Raw genomic sequence first — 25,305 nt, 5'->3', positions numbered from 1 at the left:
TCTTCCAAATTGACAATGACGCCAAGCATACTTCCAAAGTTGTGGCAAAATGGCTTAAGGACAACAAAGTCAGGGTATTGGAGTGGCCATCACAAAGCCCTGACCGCAATCCTATAGAAAATGTATGGGCAGAACTGAAAAAGCGTGTGCGAGCAAGGAGGCCTAAAAAACCTGACTCAGTTACACCAGCTGTGTCAGGAGGAATGGGCCAAAATTCACCCAACTTATTGTGGGAAGCTTGTGGAAGGCTACCCAAAACGTTTGACCAAGTTAAACAATGCTACTAAATACTAATTGAGTGTATGTAAACTTCTGACCCACTGGGATTGTGATGAGTGTTGAAATAAATCATTCTCTCTATTATTCAGTAATGAATGTCACATTCTTAAAATAAAGTGGTGATCCTAACTGACCTAAGACAGAGAATTTGAACTAGGATTAAATGTCAGGAATTGTGAAAAACCGAGTTTAAATGTAAATTTTAATTAAATGCCAGGCTAAGGTGTATGTACATTTCCGACTTCCAACTGCAGGTGTTCATTTTTTTCCAGGTGAGGGAAAGGGCAGTGTGGAGTGCAATAGAGATCGCATCATCTGTGGGTCTGTTGGGGCGGTATGCAAATTGGAGTGGGTCTAGGGTTTCTGCGATAATGGTGTTGATGTGAACCATGACCAGCATTTCATGGCTACAGACGTGAATGCTACGAGTCGGTAGTCATTTAGGAAAGTTACCTTAGTGTTCTTGGGCACAGGGACTACAGTGGTCTGCTTGAAACATGTTGGTATTACAGACTCAGACAGGAGGAGGTTGAAAATGTCAGTGAAGACACTTGCCAGTTGGTCAGCGCATGCTCGATGTACACATCCTGGTAATCCATCTGGCCCAGCGGCCTTGTGAATGTTGACCTGTTTAATGGTCTTACTCACATCGGCTGCGGAGAGAGTGTGATCACAGTGGTCCGGAACAGATGATGCTCTCATGCATGTTTCAGTGTTACTTGCCTTGAAGCGAGCATAGAAGTTATTTAGCTCGTCTGGTAGTCTCGTGTCAATGGGCAGCTCTCGGCTGTGCTTCCCTTTGTAGTCTGTAATACTGTAATAGTTTGCAAGCCCTGCCACATCCGACGAGCTTCAGAGCCGGTGTAGTACGATTTGATCTTAGTCCTGTATTGATGCTTTGCCTGTTTGATGGTTTGTCGGAGGGCATAGTGGGATTTCTTATAAGCTTCCGGGTTAGAGTCCTGCTCCTTGAAAGTGGCAGCTCTAACATTTAGCTAAGTGCGAAAGTTGCCTTTAATCCATGGCTTTTGGTTGGGGTATGTATGTACAGTCACTCTGGGGACGACGTCCTCGATGCACTTATTGATAAAGCCAGTGACTGACGTGGTGTACTCCTCAATGCCATCAGAAGAATCCCGGAATATATTCCAGTCTGTGCTAGCAAACAGTCCTGTTGTTTAGCACCTGCTTCATCTGACCACTTTTTTTATCGACTGATTCACTGTTAATTCCTGCTTTCATTTTTTGCTTGTAAGCCGAAATCACGAGTTATGGGCAGATTTGCCAAATGGAGGGCAAGGGAGAGCTTTGTACGCATCTCTCGTTGTGTGTAGTAAAGGTGGTCTAGAGTTTTTTTCTCCCTCTGGTTGCACATTTAACATGCTGATAGAAATTAGGTAAAACTGATTTAAGTTTCCCTGCGTTAAAGTCCCTGGCCAATAGGAGCGCCTCCTCTGGATGAACGGTTTCCTGTTTGCTTATGGCAGAATACAGCTCATTGAGTGAGGTTTTAATGCCAGCCTCGGTCTGTGGTGGTATGTAGACAGCTACGAAAAATACAGATAAACTCTAGGTAGACAGTGTGGTCTACATCTTATCTTGAAATACTCTACCTCGGGCAGCAAAACCTTGAGACTTCCTTAGATATCATGCACCAGCTATTGTTTACAAATATGCATAGACCCGTGCCCCATGTCTTACCAGAGGCTGCTGTTCTGTCCTGCTGATAGACTGTATAACCCGCCAGCTGTGTTCTTAATGTTGTCGTTCAGCCACGACTCGGTGAAACATAAGATATTACAGTTTTTAATGTCCGTAGGATATACGTGCTTTCACGTTTTGATCCTCACAAGGCATTCTTGATCTCTTTCCGTGAAACGTATGCTTCCTTTTCCAGCAAATCGCAGGGATCTGGGCCTGGTCGGGTGTCCTCAGTATATTCCCTGCGTCCGACTCATTGAAGAACTCATCCAATTTGAGGTGAGTAATCCCAGATCTGCTATCCAGAAGCTTTTTTCGGTCATAAGAGACAGTAGCAGCAACATTATGTACAAAACAAGTTATATATATATATATATATATATAAATTGCATGGTTGGTTAAGAGCCGATAAGACGGCAGCCCTACCCTCCGGCTCCATCTTCCAAACTTCTGTGCCAGTATTTAATGTTGAATGCAGGCGGGGCAGCAGATGCTGGGTGGACTGAGTGTGTTCTGTCTGTAAGCAGATCAACATTCCAGCCCAGATCACACTCAATCTCACCAACAAACAGTTAGTGATGGGGGTAAATATCGATACAGTAGACTGAGCATTGCGATATTAATTAGGCCTATTATTAAGGTGTCCAATCAAAAAATGATGTGTTAATTGTGTAGATACTCCTCTAACATCACCAAATGGTCCAAACCGTATGTTTATATATCATAATCATTTAGAAACTTATTGGAGTTTTTACCCTTGTAGGATGACAAAGATTAGGGTGACTAAATCAATGGAGGCCAGAGAAGAAAGGTGGTCAAGAATCAGAAAAATACAGTGAGGTCCAAAAGTATTGTGACAGGAAGAAATGTCGTTCTGGCTCTGTACTCCAGCACTTTAGATTGGAAATGATACAATGACTATCAGGTTAAAGTGCTGACTGTCAGCTTTACATTTGAGGGTATTTTTCATCCATAAATCGGTGAACTGTTTAGAAATTACAGCACTTTTTGTACACAGCCCCCCCCCCCCCCCCCCCATTTTAGGGGACCAAAAGTATTGGGACAAATTCAGATGTGTATTAAAGCAGTCAAAATGTAAGTATTTGGTCTCAAGTTCATAGCATACAATGATTACAACAAACCTGTTGGATGCATTTGTTGCGTTTCTCATTATGTTGTGCCCAATAGAAATGAAATGGTAAATAATGTATTGTGACTTTTATTGTAACTAACAATAGAATGTTTCTAAACACTTCCACATTAACGTGGATACTACCATGATTATAGATAGCCTAATGCTGAATTTATTGTGAATAATGATGAGTGAGAAAGATAAGAGATAAATATCATACCTCCCCCCCAAAATTCTACCTTCCCTTGTTATTGTAATGGTGAAAGGTTAGCATGTCTTGGGGGTACAATATCACTCATTACTCACGATTCATTCAGGACTATGCACAATGATGGTAGCATCAACAATGTAGAAGTGTTTAGAAACATTCTATTGTTATTTAGAAAAAGTGATTCCAAAATGACAATACATTACTTACTATTCATTTCTATTGGGCACAGAATAATTGAATCAGCACCCAAGTATTGTGATAATATTGTATTGAGGTCCCTGGCAATTCCCAGCCCTAGTGTATTTGGAAAGCCCAGATGTCAAGACAAGAGAGCTGGGGTCTGCACAGGAAACAGACTGATGCGCGTTCTTTAGCATGCGACACACACACACACACACACACACACACACACACACACACACACACACACACACACACACACACACACACACACACACACACACACAGAAAGAGATTGAGTGACAAGGGAGGAAGCAGTAGGACGTCTAGTCTTGACTCAGTTTCACTTTTACTTCAGATCAGCTCTGCCAGTCTGAATCTGTGTGCGCGCGCTCGCTCGTCAGGGTTTCCGTTAGGAAAATGTTGATCCGGACAAAGTGATCTGAAGATTTTAATTTACCAGCCATTTGAGAAATTTACCAGACTCCTATGCATTGGGTGCATAACCCATTAGGGCCACGATGCTCAGAATGACACTACATTCCTGGTTGAGTCTGGCAAACCACATTTATAAACATCAATATCCTGCCAGCCAGATTGTGTCTACATTTTCCTGGCATTTTAGCTATCAATGTGATGTTTTGAGGTGCCTAATCAGTCAGTTCTGTACCTTCCTGGCTGAGTGGAAGTGTGTGTGTGTGTGGAAATAAAACTCTAGTCTGCCTGGAAATTAATTCGCAAGGATTAAGCATTTTTCCAATATTTTTCATATAAGATCATTTTCAGTTCTCCTCATTTAAATTAAAGTACTTTTTAGTTACCAACTTGAGAAAATGTCTGATTTAAGGCATTCCAGTAGTGCAAAATTCAATTACTTTAAACACCTCAAGGCACCTTGTGTGAACCCTGCATATAGGTCACCAGTAGTAAATGTTCCGCTAATCCCAGTCATTTAGCTACATTAATGTCTCTTAACTTCTCTAGGGTAGGCAGCATTTGGAATTTTGGATGAAAAGCATGCCCAAATTAAACTGCCTTCTACTCAGGCCCAGAAGATAGGATATGCATATAATTGGTAGATTTGGATAGAAAACACTCTAAAGTTTCCAAAACTGTTAAAATAGTGTCTGAGTATAACAGAACTGATTTGGCAGGCGAAAACCTGAGAAAAATCCATTCAGGAAGTAAGATATTTTTTGTGTGTAGATTTCTATTCAATGCCATTACAGTATCCATTGACTTAGGACTCAAATTGCAGTTCCTATGCCTTACGCTAGATGTCAACAGTCTTTAGAAATGGTTCCAGGCTTGTATTCTGAAAAATTAGGGAGTAAGAGCAGTCTGAATGAGTGGACCCTGCCGTGTCACAGAGCTTTTTCATGCACGCGACCGAGAGAGTGCCTTTCTTATTTACCTTTTATATTGACGACGTTATTGTCCGGTTGAAATATTATTGATTATTTAGGCTAAAAACAACCTGAGGATTGAATATAAACATCGTTTGACATGTTTCTTTACGGATACAATTTGGATTTTTTGTCTGCCTGTTGTGACTGCGTTTGAGCCTGTGGATTACTGAAGAAAACGCGAACAACTGAGGTTTTTGGATAAAAAGAGAGACTATCGAACAAAAGGAACATTTATTGAATAAATGAATGTCTTCTGAGTGCAACCATATGAAGATCATCAAAGATAAGTGATTCATTTTCTCTCTATTTCTGACTTGTGTAACTCTTCTACTTGGCTGGTTACTGTTTGTAACGATTTGTCTGCTGGGCGATGTTCTCAAATAATCGTAAGGTATGCTTTCACCGTAAAACATTTTTGAAATCTGACACTGTGGTTGGATTCACAAGAAGTTAATCTTTAAACCTATGTAAAATAGTTGTATCTTTTCTGAATTTTTATAATGAGTATTTCTGTATTTGAATTTGGCGCTCTGCAATCTAACTGGATGTTGGCCTACCCTAGAGAGCAGAGGCTGACCGATTAATCAGAATGGCCGATTAATTAGGAATTGGAAATCGGTAACTGCACACCGATTATTTAAAAAAAAATTTTTACACCTTTATTTAATCTTTATTTAACTAGGCAAGTCAGTTAAGAACACATTCTTATTTTCAATGACGGCCTAGGAACGGTGGGTTAACTGCCTTGTTCAGGGGCAGAATGACAGATTTTTACCTTGTCAGTTCGGGGATTCAATCTTGCAATCTTGAAAAATGTATCAGGAGTAGGCAGCGCCATAAGTGACTAAACTGAGATATGGAGTTAATCAGTGCAACTTTTCCATAAATAGACAGGAATTTACTTCTCCATGGTTGCAGGAGCTCCTCTATCTTTACAAATGTTCTACTGAAATTCATTGTGGAGAGCTCATTTATATATTTTGTGATGTGAATACCAAGTATGTTTACTTCACCATCAGACCATTTTCTAGGTACACTACAGGGTAATGAAAGTTGTATTTTTTAAAGATCCAATACGTAATCTTGTACATATAATTAGGTTTTAGTCCAGAGTTCAGAAAAGTTCTTCAAAGAGATATTGCAGGGATCTAGTTTGCGGACTTAATAAAGAACTTGAGTCACTGGCATACATGGAGACCTTTGTTTTTAAGCCTTGGATTTCTAATCCTTTAATTGTTGTTGTTTGATCTGATTTTAATAGCTTGCATTTAGATTCCGAATAATATGGTGACAGAGGACACCCTTGTTTACCTCAAAACTCTGAGAAGACGCTGCTATTTACTATTTTACACCTGGGGTTGCTATACATTACTTTTACCCATTTTATAAGACACTCACAGAAATTGCAAAAATAAATCCAGGCATTTATAAATAAAATCCAGTCTTTATCATAGTCCTTTAAAAAAGCTACTATAAATATCAGGCCTAGTTTCTTAAATGTTTCATGTTCTATTATTTCTAGTAGTTAAATAATAGTGAAATCAGACCTTCCAGCTGAGTACCTAACAGACTACCATTTCATTAGGAGTAGTTAAAACAAGTTAATAAATGGAGCTTTGATTGTATAAAAGAAAAGGGCTTTATATACCTCTTCCAGTATGCCATTAAGCCCTGGGGTTTTTCCACACTGAAAGTATTTAATAGTCTCAAAGTTATTCCTCTGTAATTTGGCCTCTAATTTGGCCTTTGAAGAGCGTTTGAAGAGCGTTTGAACGTAAAAAAATATTTTATCAACAAGCGTTTTTTTTTGGCAGAAATGCCTTCTTGACTATGTTTACTTTCATGTGCCTTAAACTCGTATGCCATCTGTAAATACGAATAGAATTGTTAAAATTACAAGCCTTGTTGGTTAAGCCACAGAAAAAAAAGTTAACCTTCCCACTAGCCATGATTGGCTGAGATAATGAGTGGGCTGGACATGCCGAGAGAGGAGTTCGGATTGGTTTGCCATAGAATGTCGTCAGTCTGTGTTGGTAATCCTGTCGAACGCGGCTTTTCGTTTTTTTTTACTGTGTAATGGAGCTGCATAAGTGTGGCTCCCCACTTTCTGGAGGATCAAGTTTTGAAATCAGTGGAATTAAAGTATGATAGCTAAAGAGATGGAGCAAACACCTGTCTCCGGATTACATCTTCAAACTAAGAGAAATCGTGACATGGCATTCCTGACAGGGAGACGCGTCCATTCATGACGATGTATACAGGTAAGATAGCTAGCTAACACTAGACTAACGTTACATTTTCAGATATTACACATTTTCTAATTTTGACAGAAAGTGGTTTCATTTTAAGCTAAAGTGTACGGTTAGCCAGCTAGCTAACGTTAGCTGGCTGGCTCCCTAGCTGACATTATTATTAGTTTCCCAGAGCCGTTTGCAGTTATAGTTAAAGCCTAATGTTAGCTAGCTAACATTGAACATGGGTTGTTAGCTCCCAGCACTGTGGCATTGTTGGCACCATTCATTGTTTAGCTAGCTAATGTTGGCTGGCTGCCTCGTTAGCTAATGTTACGTGACACGTGTACAACACCCGTTGAATATGGCCGGTGTCAGTAAACGTCTAAAAAAGCGTAATGAAATTGTTGACAGCAGAGCTGATTAGGCTGTTTTCAAGTCATCCAGAGGTAAACAAATCATCGGCCAGAGCGTCAAGTGTGCGCTTCGAGAGCAAAACGAAAGTTAATCAACTTTCAAAGCAGAATTACTTTCCCATTGTTCATCAAATGCAGTGTATGACATACCATTTTGTAGCTCTAAGCATCTATTTTCGTATAATGTAAAAAATAAAATAATAATTGTGCTACATAAGACTGAATCCAGGTGGTGAGTCACATTTGGAGTATCATAGATGACTGTCTTTAGGAAAGAGTTTCTGCAAATTATTTTTGGTAGCATTCCTGTGTTGGAGATTCAGGAAGAATTTGGTGCATCCAGTTTGCTTTATTTTTGTAATAGATTACATTCGATTGTTCTTGAATAAGTTCCTCCAGTTCTTTTTCCTCCAACTTATTTTGTCACTCTGTAGTACCGTTTTTATTGCTATCTACCTGTACTATTAGTTCATGTATTTCCCTTGTTAGCCTTGTCTCTTCAGGCAGAAACTGCATTTTTTATTGATGAATATTGAGTGACCTCTGAAGGTACATTGAATGTATCCCAAACAATAAGGGGATTTGCTGAACCTATATTGTACTGGAAAAATTCAGGTTATAAATGACGTCTTAGTTAAGAATAAATTGTCCTGAATTAGACTGATTAACTTCTTTGGGACTGGGGGGCAGTATTGAGTAGCTTGGATGAATAAGGTGCCCAGAGTAAACTGTCTGTAACTCAGGCCCAAAAGCTAGAATATGAAAATAATTAGTAGATTTGGATAGAAAACACTGAAGTTTCTAAAACTGTTTGAATGATTTCTGAGTATAACAGAACTCATGGCAGGCAAAAACCTGAGAAAAAATCCAACCAGGAAGTGGGAAATCTGAGGTTTGTAGTTTATCAAGTCATTGCCTATCGAATACACAGTGTCTATGGGGTCATATTGCACTTCCTAAGGCTTCCACACTAGATGTCAACAGTCTTAAGAACCTTGTTTCAGGCTTCTACTGTGAAGGAGGAGAGAATGAGAGCTGTTTGAGCCAGAGGTCTGGCAGAGTGGCATGAGCTGATCACACGCGTGAGAGGTAGCTGCGTTCCATTGCATTTCTAAAGACAAAGGAATTCTCCGGTTGGAAAATTATTGAAGATGTGATAAAAACATCCTAAAGATTGATTCTATACATCGTTTGACATGTTTCTATGAACTGTAATATAACTTTTTTGACATTTCGTCTGAACAAGTGATCGCGCATTATGCATTTTGGATTACTGGGCTAAACGTGAACAAAAAGGAGGTATTGGGACATAAATTATGGACTTTATCGAACAGCATTCCGATCAAGATCATCAAAGGTAAGTGAATATTTATAATGCCATTTCTGACACCTCTCCTTCTTTGGAAAATGGCTGGATGGTTCTCTGTGACTAGCACTGGCCTAACATTATCGCAAGGTGTTCTTTCGCTGTAAAGTATTTTTGAAATCTGACACAGCGGTTGCATTAAGGAGAAGTTTATCTATATTTCCATGCATAACACTTGTATCTTTTATCAATGTTTATGATGAGTATTTCTGTAATTTGATGTGGCTCTCTGCACTTTCACCGGATGTTTGTTTGCGACAATGCATTTCTGATCATAACACACCAATTTCAAATGAGGTTTTTGGACATAAAGATTAACTTTATCGAACAAAACACACATTTATTGTGTAACATGAAGTCCTGTGAGTGTCATCTGATGAAGATCAAAGGTTAGTTATTAATTTAATCGCTATTTCTGATTTTTGTGAGCCCTCTCCTTGGCTGTATGTTTTTCTGTGACTAGGTGCTGACCTAACAATAGTTTGGTGTGCTTTCGCCATAAAGCCTATTTGAAATCAGACACTGTGGCTGGATTTTCAAGAAGTTTATCTTTAAAATGGTGTAAAACACTTGTGTTTGAGGAATTCTAATTAATTATGGGATTTCTGTTGTTTTGAATTTGGCGCCATGCAATTTCACTGGCTGTTGGCGAGGTGGGACGCTACCGTCCCACATATGCCAGAGAGGTTAAAACCTCTTGAGACTAGGGGGCAGTATTTAGATTTTTGGATGAAAAACATACCCAAAATGAAACTGCCTATTTCTCATGCCCAGAATCTAGAATATGCATATAATTGTCAGATTAGGATAAAAAACACAAAAGTTTCCAAAACTGTCAAAGTATTGTCTGTGAGTATGACAGAACTGATATTGCAAGCAAAAACCCGTGGAAAATGAAACCAGGAAGTGGCTTCTATTTTGAAAGCTCCATGTTCCATAGCCTGCCTTCGCTCCATTTAAAGGGATATCAACCAGATTCCTTTCCCTATGGCTTCCTCAAGCTGTGAACAGTCTTTAGACATAGTTTCAGGCTTTTATTTTGAAAAATGAGCAAGAAAGAACCCATCGCGTCAGTGGATGGCTGGGTGCCAGCAGAGTTTTTCATGCGCAACATATATATATATATATATATATATAGTAAAAACAACCTGAGGATTGATTATAAAAAACATTTGACATTTTTCTATGCACTTTACGGATACTATTTGGAATTTTCGTCTGCGATGTCGTGACCGCTCGAGCCTGTGGATTTCTGAACATACCTCCATTTGTTTGGCGCGTTATTTTGGATATAAAAATAATCTTTATGGAACAAAAGCAACATTTATTGTGTAACTAGGAGTCTCGTGAGTGCAAACATCCGAAGATCAAAAGGTAAGCGATTTAATTTATTGCTTTTCTGACTTTCGTGACCAATCTACTTGGCTGCTAGCTGTTTGTAGTATTTTGTCTACTGAGAGATGTTCTTACATAAACGCTTGTTATGCTTTCGACGAAAAGCTTTATTGACACGCCAGGTGGATTAACAACAAGCTAAGCTGTGTTTTGCTATATTGCACTTGTGATTTCATGAAAATTCAATATTTTTTGTAATTTAATTTGAATTTGGCAATCTGCAATTCAGCGGAATTTGATGACAATTATCCCGCTAAAGGGATAGGTGCACCAAGAGCATCAACAGGCAGCACTAGTAGCGCAACAATTAAAAATAGACGCCAAAAATAAAGTTCCTGGCGATCATAGCGATCTGACTCCCCCCTTCTGTCTGAACTTGGAATATTCTTGTTCGAGGGCTTGGGCCACTGACCCTCAAACTGATTGTTCTGTTCTGCGTTGTGTACTATTCTAATAATTTGAAGTTTGATGGCATAATAATTTTAACTCTCCTGCAATTTGAAATCTTTATTTTTGACTGTCATAGTACCTCTTATGGCAGTAACTTTACAAACACTAATTATGGTCTATTTAGACCAATTTAGTATCTAGTTATGGTAAGGGGAGAAATAAGGATAGCCTGTTATAATTTTAACGGCTTAGCAGATAAGAAAATATCCGTCTTTACATGGCTAAAAGAAAAGGAATATAACATATACTGTTTACAGGAAACTGTTTACAGGAAATCCTTAGATGAAATTGCGTAGGAAAAGGAATGGGATGGTGAAATCAAGGAACCCGAAAGGTGTGATGATTAACAAAAATGTTGATCCTAATGTGCAAATAGTTAGGAATGGTTCGCTAGGAAAGTGGATCCTTTTGAATATGAAAGGGGATAAAAAAAAAAAAAAACTGATTCGGCTCATTAATCTATAATATTGGCCAAATCAGGATGATCCATACTACTTCTAAAATATTTATACCAATGTATTGAACTTACAGGCAAACGATCAAATCATCATGGTGTTAAGTACCTCAATGGACCGTAAAGATAATCACTCTACATACTATCATCACCGTGCTCTTAAGGAAATCACTAATATTATGGACATATTAAAACATTATGGATATTTGGAGGAAAAACCCTGACCTACTGAGATATACATGGAGACTTAATCAAGCTAGTCGTCTTGATTACTTTGTCTCTGTCTCTCTTGCAAAGGTTAAAGTATTGATAGGAGACAGAATGTGATCGGATCATCTAATTGGCCTTCACATAACTCTTACAGAATTTCCACATAGACAGGAATATTGGAAATTTAAGTAGGCAGCTACAGTAGCTGAATGATATTAACATCTTCGGGTTTTATTTTATCTGGGTGCTTACGTCACCTACTAACACCCTGGTACTACCCGTAGCTCCGAGAAAACACAGAAAAGGTATGTGTTGCAGATTACTCCTTCGTAGAATTACATAATGTGAAAGAAATAAAACACCAAGGTTAATGCTGTAGATATTGTCACAAGGGAGTGAGAGACTATTGAAACATGTAACTTTCAGGGTTTTATTTTTGTTATTGATATAGTTTACAGAGTGCTGAAAAGTATTGCTGTTGCTAGCTAGCTGAGCTGCCTACTGACGCTAGCGTTGCATTATGGGAGATGTAGTTTTAGCCCTCTAATGTCTGAATGGGATAAAGGCGATTTCACATTGTAGCTTGTTTGTAATTACAGTGTTTTTGTACATGAGTTGTTGTATTTCAATACTGTCAACACTGAAAGCACCTAGCAATGTATTGGGGATGTGAGTTTTACCTTTCTTCCTGAACAACTTGTCACATGGTGCATTGGAGACTGATGTGTTCCTGTCCTGTCTTTTCACAATACTATTGCAGGTATGGTTCTATTGTCTAAGAATTAAGATTATACATTCTTTGTATTAAGGACTGGTTATTATTTGATACATTATGGCTTTATGTATGAGTGTGATTGTGTGAGTCTGAGAAAACACAGAGAGAAAGAACAACTTGTCAGATGGTGCATTGGAGACCGATGTGTTCCTGTCCTGTTTTTTCATCATACTATTGCAGATTGACATTAAAGCCAAAACGACAGCTGTGGTGTCGCTCTTTATTTCTTGGTTCTCCTGTGGTACATATAAAGACTGCTACAAAATGTCTGATGTTTTGAATTCAAGAAACAGGTTGTAGCAATATTTATTTTATTCCCTTGCCTGTTTGCGAATGCCACAGATGTTAGACAATTGAGTCAAGATGTATTTGTGTAGTAGATTTGAGTAGGTTGATGTGTGTGATATTGGATGTGATTTAGTGAGTGTACAGTGGCAAGAAAAAGTATGCGAACCCTTTGGAATTACCTGGATTTCTGCATAAATTAGTCATCAAATTTGATCTGATATTCATCTAAGCCACAACAATAGACAAACAGTCTGCTTAAACTAGTACCACACAAATGACTGTATGTCTTGTCTACATCATTTAAACATTCAGTGTAGGTTGGGGAAAGTATGTTAACACCTAGGCTAATGACTTCTCCAAAAGCTAATTGGAGTCAGGAGTCAGCTAACCTGGAGTCCAATCAATGAGACATGATTGGAGATGCCCTATATATGCCTTGCCCTATTAAAAAAAAAAAAACTCACAGAATTTGAGTTTGCTATTCACAAGAAGCATTGCCTGATGTGAACCACACCTCGAACAAAAAAGAGATGTCAGAAGACTTAGGATTAAGAAGTGTTGACTTGCATAAAGCTGGAAAGGGTTACAAAAGTATCTCTAAAAACCTAAATGTTCATCAGTCCCTGGTAAGACAAATAGTCTATAAATGGAGAAAGTTCAGCACTGTTGCTACTCTCCCTAGGAGTGGCCGTCCTGCAAAGATGACTGCAAGATAACCTCATTGAGCATTCTGCGCTGTTAAGAAGAATCCTAGAGTGTCAGCTAAAGATTACAGAATTCTCTGGATCATGTTAACATCTCTGTTGACGAGTCTACGATACGTAAAACACTAAACAAGAATGGTGTTAATGGGAGGACACCATGGAAGAAACCACTGCTGTCCAAAATAAACAACAACATTGCTGCACATCTGAAGTTGGCAGAAGTGCACCTGGATGTTCTACAGCGCTGCTGGCAAAATATTCAGTGGACAGATGAAACTACAGTTGAGTTGTTTGGAAGGAACACACAGCACTATGTGGGAAAAAAAAGGCACAGCACACAAACATCAAAACGTCATCTCAACTGTAAACTATGGTGGAGGGAGCATCATGGTTTGGGGCTACTTTGCTGCCTCAGGGCCTGGACAGCTTGCTATCAGACAGAAAAATGAATTCCCAAGTTAATCAAGACATCTTGCAGGAGAATGTTAGGCTATCTGTCCACCAAATTCCTCCTGACCTTTGAGCTGGTCTGATCCGCAACTACAGAAAACGTTTGGTTGAGGTTATTGCTGCCAAAGAAGGGTCAACAGTTATTAAATCCAAGGGTTCACATACTTTTCCCACCCTGCACTGTGAATGTTTACACAATGTGTTCAATAAAGACATGAAAACGTATAATTGTTTGTGTGTTAGTTTAAGCAGACCGTGTTTGTCTATTGTTGTGACCTAGATGAATATCAGATCACATTTTATGACCAATTTTGCAGAAACCATGTATTTCCAAAGGGTTCACATACTTTTTCTTGCCACTCTATAGGATGTCTGGATAATTAGTAAGACTATAATGTGTGATGTCTAAATAAATAATAACCCAGACAATTTGCATGGTCGAGTGTGTGTGTGTATCGTGAGTATAGCCTTAATATTCTGGATGATACTTGTAATCCATATCTTATCACCATCATAGTTGCATAATAATTCAATTAAACATGTTCATGGGAGAAAAACAACAACATATCCCAGCATTTCCATAGCAATTGAAATTTCACATTATCATGAAAGAGACCTTGCATTGCTCTAGAGACAGCTTCACTACATTACAAATGTATTCCTCATAGGCTCCTGCGCCTATCTCCTGTTTCTGTAGCGTGAGGCAGCTCGATGTACAAGCACACCATCTGGACAGGACGCTAGTCTATCGCAGGGCCTTACCCCCTAATCTCGCTCTTTAATGCTGAGTGGCCTATGAAGTCTTTAAAAAAAGAAATGGCTCCACATTTCCATGATCAAATTTTGCCTATAGCCTACTTTGAAGGTAAGACACGCCTCCAGCTTCCATTTGTAAAGTGATGGGACACGCTGATAGACAGTTGCCCGCACTGGAATGGTGAATGGGCGGCGCGCTTCAATTACCAGTTGAGAATAAAATGGTAACTCTTTTTTCCCCCCCCCATCATGCACCAAAACTATTTAACACGCAATTGCATTTAGAATGGAGTAAAACACATTCATTGCGGAACCAAAGGCAATCAGCTGAGGAGCTGCTGGAAAAATCTCACTAAAAATGCTGTGATAGTTGTGTTGGATAAATAAGATACATGATGACGAACGAACGAAAACACACAGGCCAATTTAATTCCACTAAATAATGCAAATGAACCTGTAGCCTGATAAGCATGATAGTCAAATATATTTCCATTGACTGGTATTTCCAGCAATGAATAAGCTGGCAATTGAGGGATAATGGAAACCCTGGGGGGCGTGTACATTGGGTGTGTACTAACCAGTTGGAACTCCCTGCGTCTGTCGTAGGCCTGTTGTATTCCGCTGTCGGCCCACAGGACCTGGATGGAGGGAAGGTACTTGAGAAACACGCTCGTCTCTACCTGGCCGTTCGCCATCATCACAGACCGTGTGTCGAATGACATCACATTGTCTCCGTGCACCTGGTTGTCAGGGGAACCCCAGGGGATGTGAAGCTTCTCCCGTGCGTCCACCAACACACGCACACCTGAAGAGGACAGATAAAGTTGATAGTTAACAACAACGACCATACACAGAAACTCTGACGGGGGTCGATAATATTTTGTTACGTTACAGCCTTTTTCTACAATGGATAAAAAATATTCCCCCCCTTCAGTCTACACACAATAACAAAAACAGGTCTTTAGAAATGTTTGCAAATTTATCAAGGATCTCTCTGAACTTCGCTCTGTTCATCTTTCCCCTCGATCCTGACTAGTCTCCCAGTCCCTGCAACTGAAAAACAACCCCACATCATGATACTGCCACCACCATGCTTCAACGTAGGGATGGTTCCAGGTTTCTTCCAGACGTTACGCTTAGCATTCAGACCACCGTGTTCTTGGTCACCTCCCTTACCAAGGCCCTTCTCCCCCGATTGCTCAGTTTGGCCAGGCAGCCAGCTCTAGGAAGAGTCTTGGTGGTTCCAAACTTATTCCATTTAGGAATGATGGAGGCCACTGTGTTCTTGGGGACCTTCAATGCTGCAGACATTTTTTGGTAGCCTTCCCCAGATCTGTGCCTCGACACAGTTTTGTCTCGGAGTTCTCGGACTTCATGGCTAGGTTTTTGCTTGAATTTTTTTTTAAATAATAAAATGGGCAAATGTTGCACAATCCAAGTGTGGAAAGCTCTTAGAGACTTACCCAGAAAGACTCACAGCTATAATCACTGCCAAAAGGTGCATTTACAAAGTATTGACACGGGTGTAAATACTTATGTAAATTAGATACAGTGCCTTGCGAAAGTATTCGGCCCCCTTGAACTTTGCGACCTTTTGCCAAATTTCAGGCTTCAAACAAAGATATAAAACTGTATTTTTTTGTGAAGAATCAGCAACAAGTGGGACACAATCATGAAGTGGAACGACATTTTTTGGATATTTCAAACTTTTTTAACAAATCAAAAACTGAAAAATTGGGCGTGCAAAATTATTCAGCCCCCTTAAGTTAATACTTTGTAGCGCCACCTTTTGCTGCGATTACAGCTGTAAGTCGCTTGGGGTATGTCTCTATCAGTTTTGCACCATTTGAACCATTCCATTGTAGATTTTGCTTTATGTTTTGGATCATTGTCTTGTTGGAAGACAAATCTCCATCCCAGTCTCAGGTCTTTTGCAGACTCCATCAGGGTTTCTTCCAGAATGGTCCTGTATTTGGCTCCATCCATCTTCCCATCAATTTTAACCATCTTCCCTGTCCCTGCTGAAGAAAAGCAGGCCCAAACCATGATGCTGCCACCACCATGTTTGACAGTGGGGATGGTGTGTTCAGCTGTGTTGCTTTTACGCCAAACATAACGTTTTGCATTGTTGCCAAAAAGTTCAATTTTGGTTTCATCTGACCAGAGCACCTTCTTCCACATGTTTGGTGTGTCTCCCAGGTGGCTTGTGGCAAACTTTAAACAACACTTTTTTATGGATATCTTTAAGAAATGTCTTTCTTCTTGCCACTCTTCCATAAAGGCCAGATTTGTGCAATATACGACTGATTGTTGTCCTATGGACAGAGTCTCCCACCTCAGCTGTAGATCTCTTCAGTTCATCCAGAGTGATCATGGGCCTCTTGGCTGCATCTCTGATCAGTCTTCTCCTTGTATGAGCTGAAAGTTTAGAGGGACGGCCAGGTCTTGGTAGATTTGCAGTGGTCTGATACTCCTTCCATTTCAATATTATCGCTTGCACAGTGCTCCTTGGGATGTTTAAAGCTTGGGAAATATTTTTGTATCCAAATCCGGCTTTAAACTTCTTCACAACAGTATCTCGGACCTGCCTGGTGTGTTCCTTGTTCTTCATGATGCTCTCTGCGCTTTTGACGGACCTCTGAGACTATCACAGTGCAGGTGCATTTATGGACTTGATTACACACAGGTGGATTGTATTTATCATCATTAGTCATTTAGGTCAACATTGGATCATTGAGATCCTCACTGAACTTCTGGAGAGAGTTTGCTGCACTGAAAGTAAAGGGGCTGAATAATTTTGCACGCCCAATTTTTCAGTGTTTGATTTGTTAAAAAAGTTTGAAATATCCAATAAATGTCGTTCCACTTCATGATTGTGTCCCACTTGTTGTTGATTCTTCACAAAAAAATACAGTTTTATATATTTATGTTTGAAGCTTGAAATGTGGCAAAAGGTCAAAGTTCAAGGGGGCCGAATACTTTCGCAAGGCACTGTATATCTGTATTTAAATTTCAATACATTTGCAAACATTTCCAAAAAACATGTTTTCACTTTGTCATTATGGCGTATTCTGTGTAGATCAGTGAGAAAATTCAGGCTGTAACTCAACAAAATGTGGGACAGTGATGTTGTTTCTACGTGCCAATTCGAAGGCAAGTTCTCTGCATTTGAGGCTACTAAACTGGTCCGCAAAATTCTTGATATGTTTATCAAGTTCAGACTCCATGTTATCAGATAGGTTACAGGACTGTTTTGCTAGCACAGACTGGAATAAGTTCTGGGATTCTTCCGATGGCATTGAGGAGTACACCACATCAGTCACTGGCTTCATCAATAAGTGCATCGATGACGTTGTCCTCACAGTGACTAAGTACATACCCCAACCAGAAGCCATGGATTTACAGGCAACATCCGCAATGAGCTAAAGGGTAGAGCTGCCGCTTTCAAGGAGCGGGGCTCTAACCCGGAAGCTTATAAGAAATCCCGCTGTACCCTCCGACGAACCATCAAACAGGCAAAGCATCAATACAGGACTAAGATCGAATCATACTACACCAGCTCTGAAGCTCGTCGGATGTGGCAGGGCTTGAAACTATTACAGACTACAAAGGGAAACACAGCTACGAGCTGCCCAGTGACACAAACCTACCAGATGAGCTAAATTACTTCTATGCTCGCTTTGAGGCAAGTAACACTGAACCATGCATGAGAGCACCAGTTGTTCCGGACGACTGTGTGACCACTCTCTCAGAAGTCGATGTGAGTAAGACCTTTAAACAGGTCAACATTCACAAGGCTGCAGGATTACCAGGACGTGTATTCCGAGCATGCGCTGACCAACTGGCAAGTGTCTTCACTGACATTTTCAACCTCTCCCTGTCTGAGTCTGTAATACCAATGTTTCAAGCAGACCACCATAGTCCCTGTGCCCAAGAACACTAAGGTAACCTGCCTAAATGACTACCGACTCACGTCTGTAGCCATGAAGTGCTTTGAAAGGCTGGTCATGGCTCACATCAACACCATTATCCCAGAAACCCTAGACCCACTAATTTGCATACCGCCCCAACAGATCCCCAGATGATGCACTCTATTGCAATCCACACTGCCCTTTCCCACCTGGACAAAAAGAACACCTATGTGAGAATGATATTCACTGACTACAGCTCAGCGTTCAACACTATAGTGCCCTGAAAGCTCATCACTAAGCTAAGGACCCTGGGACTAAACACCATGCCTCTGCAACTGGATCCTGAACTTCCTGATGGGCTGACCCCAGGTGGTAAGGGTAGGGAACAACACATCCACCACGCTAATCCTCAACATGGGGCCTCTCAGGGGTGCATGCTCAGTCCCCTCCTTTACTCCCTGTTCACTCATGACTGCATGGCCAGGCATGACTCCAACACCATCATCGAGTTTGCTGATGACAACAGTGGTAGAGCTGATCACCAACCACGATGAGACAGCCTATAGGGAGGTCATAGACCTGGCCGTGTGGTGCCAGGACAACAACCTCTCCCTTAACATGATCAAGACAAATGAGATGATTGTGGACTACAGGAAAAGGAAGACCAAGCACGCCCCCATTCTCATCGACGGGGCTGTAGTGGAACAGGTTGAAAGCTTCAAGTTCCTTGATGTCCACGTCACCAACAAACTATCATGGTCCAAATACACTAAGACAGTTGTGAAGAGGACATGACAAAGCCTATTCCCCCTCAGGAGACTGAAGAGATTTGGCATGGGTCCTCAGATCCTCAAAAGGTTCTACAGCCGCACCATCGAGAGCATCCTGACTGGTTGCATCACTGCCTGGTATGACAACTGCTCGGCCTCCAACTGCAAGGCACTACAGAGGGTAGTGCGTACGGCCCAGTACTTCACTAGGGCCAAGCTTCCTGCCATCTAGGACCTCTACACCAGGCAGTGTCAGAGGAAGGCCCTAAAAATGGTCAAAGACTCCAGTCAACATAGTCATAGACTGTTCTCTCTGCTACCGCACGGCAAGCGGTACCGGAGCGCCAAGTCTAGGTCCAAAAGGCTTAACAGCTTCTACCTCCAAGCCGTAAGACCCCTGAACAGCTAATCAAAGGGCTACCCAGACCCCTCTTTTACACTGCTGCCCCTCTCTGTTTATAATCTATACATAGTCACTTTGACTCTACCTACATGTACATGTTACCTCAACTAACAGGTGCCCCTGCACATTGACTCTGTACCGGTACCCCCTGTATATAGCCTCGCGCTTATTTCACTACTGCTGTTTAATTATTTGTTACATTTATTTTATTTTTTACTTAACACTTATTTTAATTTTTTTCCTTAAAACTTCTTAAAGCATTCTTGGTTAAGGGCTTGTATAAGCATTTCACTGTAAGGTCTACTACACCTGTTGTTTTCGGCACGTGACAAATAAAATTGGATTGAAAACCTGGTTTTCCTCTGCTACTCTGTCATTGCCTCTATCAAGCTCAGACTCCATGTCATCAGATAAGATCTGGTGTTCCTCTGCTACTCATCACAGCCTCACTTTATACAGCTCAGACTCCATGTCATCAGATAAGACCTTGTGTTCCTCTGCTACTCATCACAGCCTCTCTTTATACAGTTCAGACTCCATGTCATCAGATAAGACCTGGTGTTCCTCTGCTACTCATCACAGCCTCTCTTTATACAGCTCAGACTCCATGTCATCAGATAAGTCCTGGTGTTCCTCTGCTACTCATCACAGCCTCTCTTTATACAGCTCAGACTCCATGTCATCAGATAAGACCTGGTGTTCCTCTGCTACTCATCACAGCCTCTCTTTATACAGCTTAGACTCCATGTCAATCAGATAAGACCTGGTGTTCCTCTGCTACTCATCACAGCCTCTCTTTATACAGCTCAGACTCCATGTCATCAGATAAGACCTGGTGTTCCTCTGCTACTCATCACAGCCTCTCTTTATACAGCTCAGACTCCATGTCCTCAGATAGGACCTTGTGTTCCTCTGCTACTCATCACAGCCTCTCTTTATACAGCTCAGACTCCATGTCAATCAGATAAGACCTGGTGTTCCTCTGCTACTCATCACAGCCTCTCTTTATACAGCTCAGACTCCATGTCATCAGATAAGACCTGGTGTTCCTCTGCTACTCATCACAGCCTCTCTTTATACAGCTCATACTCCATGTCATCAGATAAGACCTGGTGTTCCTCTGCTACTCATCACAGCCTCTCTTTATACAGCTCAGACTCCATGTCATCAGATAAGACCTGGTGTTCCTCTGCTACTCATCACAGCCTCTCTTTATACAGCTCAGACTCCATGTCCTCAGATAGGACCTTGTGTTCCTCTGCTACTCATCACAGCCTCACTTTATACAGCTCAGACTCCATGTCATCAGATAAGACCTGGTGTTCCTCTGCTACTCATCACAGCCTCTCTTTATACAGCTCAGACTCCATGTCATCAGATAAGACCTGGTGTTCCTCTGCTACTCATCACAGCCTCTATTTATACAGCTCAGACTCCATGTCATCAGATAAGACCTGGTGTTCCTCTGCTACTCATCACAGCCTCTCTTTATACAGCTCAGACTCCATGTCATCAGATAAGACCTGGCCTCTCTTCCAAACAGGTACATGTTTGTTTTCTGTACCTCTCCAGTGTCATTCAGTCTATTTGTTCATCCCTTGCTGCTGCTCCAATGGACTTCTTCCCTTCTCTCACTTCCTTGGCTGCTCTTTCAAGAACCTCAAGGGGGATAAACCCCTGTTTATTTTACGTTTGTATACACAGGGCATAATGATGCCTGCTCTGTAACAGTAAAAATGTACATATGTATACATAAAAAAAAATAAACAACTATTGCACTATGCACACACTGGCCTCTACCCACACACAGTACATACCTTGCCACCACAACACACACTTTTTTTGCACCAACCCTCCTGCATTGACTATCCACACACACACACACGCATACTGACGACACACACAACATACGCTTCTGCTACGGTCTATTATCTATCCTGTTGCCGAGTCACTTTAACCCTACCTATATGTACATAGCTACCTCAATTACCTCGTAACGCTGCCCATCGACTTGGTACTGTTAATCCCTGTATATAGACGTTATTTTTTTATTAGTTATTCACTGTGTCACTATTTCTATTTATTTTCTCTCTACATTGTTGTAAAAGGACCTGCAAGTAAGCATTTCACTGCTAGTCTACACCTGTTGAAATGCCAGTGGCACAACTTACCCCATGGTCATGATCACAACTTACCCCAAGGCAAACATTTTGACTATATTAACCCACACAGCTACAAAGATGCACTTTCAAGCTAGGTTTGGGTTTGTCGTATTGTAGCTTATAGAGACCCCAACTGATGTATAAAACAAATCTTCAAAAAACGATCTACTTTGGTTTAGATAAATTCATTTATTGTAATTATAGAAATCATTATGCTTTTGACTTTGTGAAAAATAGTTATTTGGACGTAACTTGCGTACTAACTTTCCCATGTGGTTTCTTCCTTCACAGACTCCTTGAAATTACCTCTTCCTAAATATTTGGTTACAAGATTAATTTTGTTTAAAAAAAAAACGGATTGTTTGGATCCTCATTGGACGAGCAGCATTCCAAGCTGCTCTGTATTGGCCGTCAGAAACACACTTATGCCCGCTAACAATTCTATCAGAATATGATGTTCATGTTGCTGACCCAATCATCTGTTGTATTGATCTTAACTCGCCCATTATTATTTCACCTCTTCTCCAGCATTTGGTTTGGTACAGCGGTGGTTTGTTTGCTGTCTGCCTACATTTACTCTCTGCTACCATTTCTGTCAAGCCATCTACACATACAGTTTGATGCATACGTTCCATAAATCCAAAGTATGCCTCTGTCATGATGTTGGCCTGGGGGGGGGGGGGGGGGGGGGTAGGTTTATGACAGTCATAAATACCTCTTCCCCACTTTTTCCTCTCTCTACCCTACTGATGTGACATTTGAAAACCCCTTGGTTAACATAGAGATTCTGGGAACATCAGAAGGTCGGGGGGAATTAACTGGTAATCCGACCAATATAACATATGCGGTGGAACTTAATGAATATGATGTCAGTTTGGTTGTCATCTGGGACATTCTCATAAATGATAAGATGACAAACTCTACAGTGGAAAGTCTGCACATTGTAGTTATCGGAATCACATGGAATTGTTGTTCAATTTAAATGTTTGAATATAAAATTATTGGTGAAGAGATTAAATGTAATTTTAGCTTCCAAATGAGAGATTTGGGTTTTCATATGGTTAGAGCTCTGCTCAACCACCAACCTACCGAAGCGCAGCTCAGAGTAAATATTTATTGCATTTTCCTTTTCCAAATGGACAGTAATTTAGAATGCATAAGATACTGTATTTACGATAGCACAGCTTCTCCCGGTCCCTCAGTCTTCCCGCTCTTTCACTTAAACCCAGACCCTTTTCTTTTGTGTAACAAGCTGTCATATCTGTTCCGCCTGCTAGGGACGGTTTCCTTTATGACGTCATTTGTAATCACGGTATAATTCATTCTGCGTATGTGTAATTCTGTGTGATTAGTTAGGTATTTAGTAAATAAATAATTAAACCCAATTTTGTATTGCTGATTCAACTTGTTAGCCAGGGTTCGTGCAGATAACCAAGAATTTACAACTTTCAGATGAGACTGAATTAAGGTGACGATTAATATTGACTGCTATTGATGTAAAATATTACTAGGTCTTTAAGAGTTTATTCGGAAGATAACAGCTCTATAAATATTATTTTGTGGTGCCCTGACTCTCTAGTTAATTACATTTACATGATTAGCTCAATCAGGTAATATTAATTACGGAGAAAGGATTGTATAGAATATCACTTAATCCGGCATAGCCAAAGATACGACACACCACACTGAAACTGCCTCTGCAATGCAATACTTACAAGGCAAACGTAGCATTCCAATGCCTCGATCACGCCTACAGATCACCCAGTAGGGGTGATCAAGGCGTAAGACACGTGAGGCAGTGCTGCATCACGAATACTGTCGCAGGTAAACCGTTTGACAATGCCTTTTACCTGTGACTGTATTCATGATACAACACTGCCTTGATTGCCTTACTGCTTAAGTATGGTTTCTTAGAAACAAGGGGTGGCTCAACTTAACTCTCGTGCTGATATATTGGCTCGTTGAACCATGTCGCGAGCCGTAGTTTAAAAACTCAGTGGATAGTACCAGTCGGTATTGAACCATGTCGCATGCCGTAGCTTAAAAACCAGTTGGTATTAAATACACTGAACAAAAATAAACATGTAAATTGTTGGTCCCATTTTTCATGAGCTGAAATAAAAGATCCTAGAAATGTTCCATACACACAAAAATCTTTTCTCTTAGATTTTGTGCCCACATTTGTTTACATCCCTGTTAGTGAGCATTTCTCCTTAGCCAAGAGAATCCATCCACCTGACAGGTGTGGCAAATAAAGAAGCTGATAAAATAGCATGATCATTATACAGGTGCACTTTGGGCTGGGGACAAATAACCACTTTAAAATGTGCAGTTGTGTCAAAACAATGCCACAGATGTCTCAAGTTTTGAGGGAGCGTGTAATTGACATGCTGACTGCAGGAACGTCCACCAGAACTGTTGCCAGAGAACTGAATGTTAATTTCTCTACCATAAGCTGCCTCCAACATCATTTTAGAGGATTTGGCAGTACGTCCAACCAGCCTCAAAACCGTGGGTGGGCCTGGCTGCCAAGTGGGTGGGCCTATGACCTCCAAGGCACATCTATGGCTGTCCCCTGCCCAGTCACGTGAAATCCATTACTTAGAGCCCAATGACATTTAAATTGACTGATTTACTTACATGAACTGTAACTCACAAAAATATTTGTAAATGTTGCATGTTGCGTTCATATTTTTGTTCAGTATTTGTATTGATTAGGGATCCCCATTAGGTGTTGCCAAGGCAGCAGCTACTCTTTCTGGGTTCCAATAGAATGTCGTGACACGCCTGCCTTTGGGGGAAAACAACTTAACCTTTCTCAAAATGAAATTTTCTTGTCGTCTGCTTGTTAATTAGTTAATTACAAAAGTACATAAGGAAAACATGTCTAAAGATTACTTTTCAACATTGCCATTATCGTAGGGCTTCCCTCATGCCCCTTTTCATGACAGGGCTAACGTTAGTCACGTGAGTGATTGCTATCTAGGTACCGACCGGACATTAAGCTAGCCAAGACCACACAAACAAAACGGACTACACAGATACAAGAAGTGAGTGGAGTTAAAGTGCATTTGGAAAGTATTCAGACCCCTTCACTTTTTCCACATTTTGTTATGTTACAGCCTTATTCCAAAATGGATTAAATGAATGTTGTTCCTCATCAATCTACACACAATACCCCATAACAACAAAGTGAAAACAGGTTTTTTTGGTTGTTATTATTATTATTATTAATTTTTTTACATACGTTTTCAGACCCTTTGCTACGAGCCTCGAAATTGAGCTCAGGTGCATCCTGTTTCCTTTGATCATCCTTGAGATGTTTCTACAACTTGGAGTTCACCTGTGGTAAATTCAATTGATTGGACATGATTTGAAAAAAAGCACACCCCTGTCTATATAAAGTCCCACAGTTGACAGTGCATGTCAGAGCAAAAACCAAGCCATGAGGTCAAAGGAATTGTCCGTAGAGCTCAGAGACAGGTTGTGTCAAGACACAGGTCTGGGGAAGGGTGCCAAAACATTTATGTAACATTGAAGGTCCCCAAGAACACCTCCATCATACTTAAATTGGCCTCCATCATACTTAAATGGAAGAAGTTTGTAACCACCAAGACACTTCCTAGAGCTGGCTGTCTGGCCAAACTGAGCA

At 40.6% G+C, this 25,305-nt stretch overlaps 1 protein-coding gene across 1 annotated transcript in view; it reads right to left on the bottom strand.

The window, feature by feature from the left end:
• Positions 1-25,305, bottom strand: part of LOC110491343 (guanine nucleotide-binding protein subunit alpha-13) — a 38,959-nt gene that overhangs the window by 9,408 nt on the left and 4,246 nt on the right. The window contains exon 2 of the mRNA XM_021564715.3: positions 14,986-15,212. Within this exon, the coding sequence (XP_021420390.2) occupies positions 14,986-15,212 (227 nt within the window). The remainder of the gene's footprint in view (positions 1-14,985; positions 15,213-25,305) is intronic.

Source organism: Oncorhynchus mykiss, chromosome 16 (assembly GCF_057628025.1).
Source record: "Oncorhynchus mykiss isolate SJ-2025 chromosome 16, ASM5762802v1, whole genome shotgun sequence".
Taxonomy (NCBI): domain Eukaryota; kingdom Metazoa; phylum Chordata; class Actinopteri; order Salmoniformes; family Salmonidae; genus Oncorhynchus; species Oncorhynchus mykiss.
The sequence above is the reverse complement of the archived record's forward strand: the minus strand, read 5'-3'. Positions and strand labels throughout refer to the sequence as shown.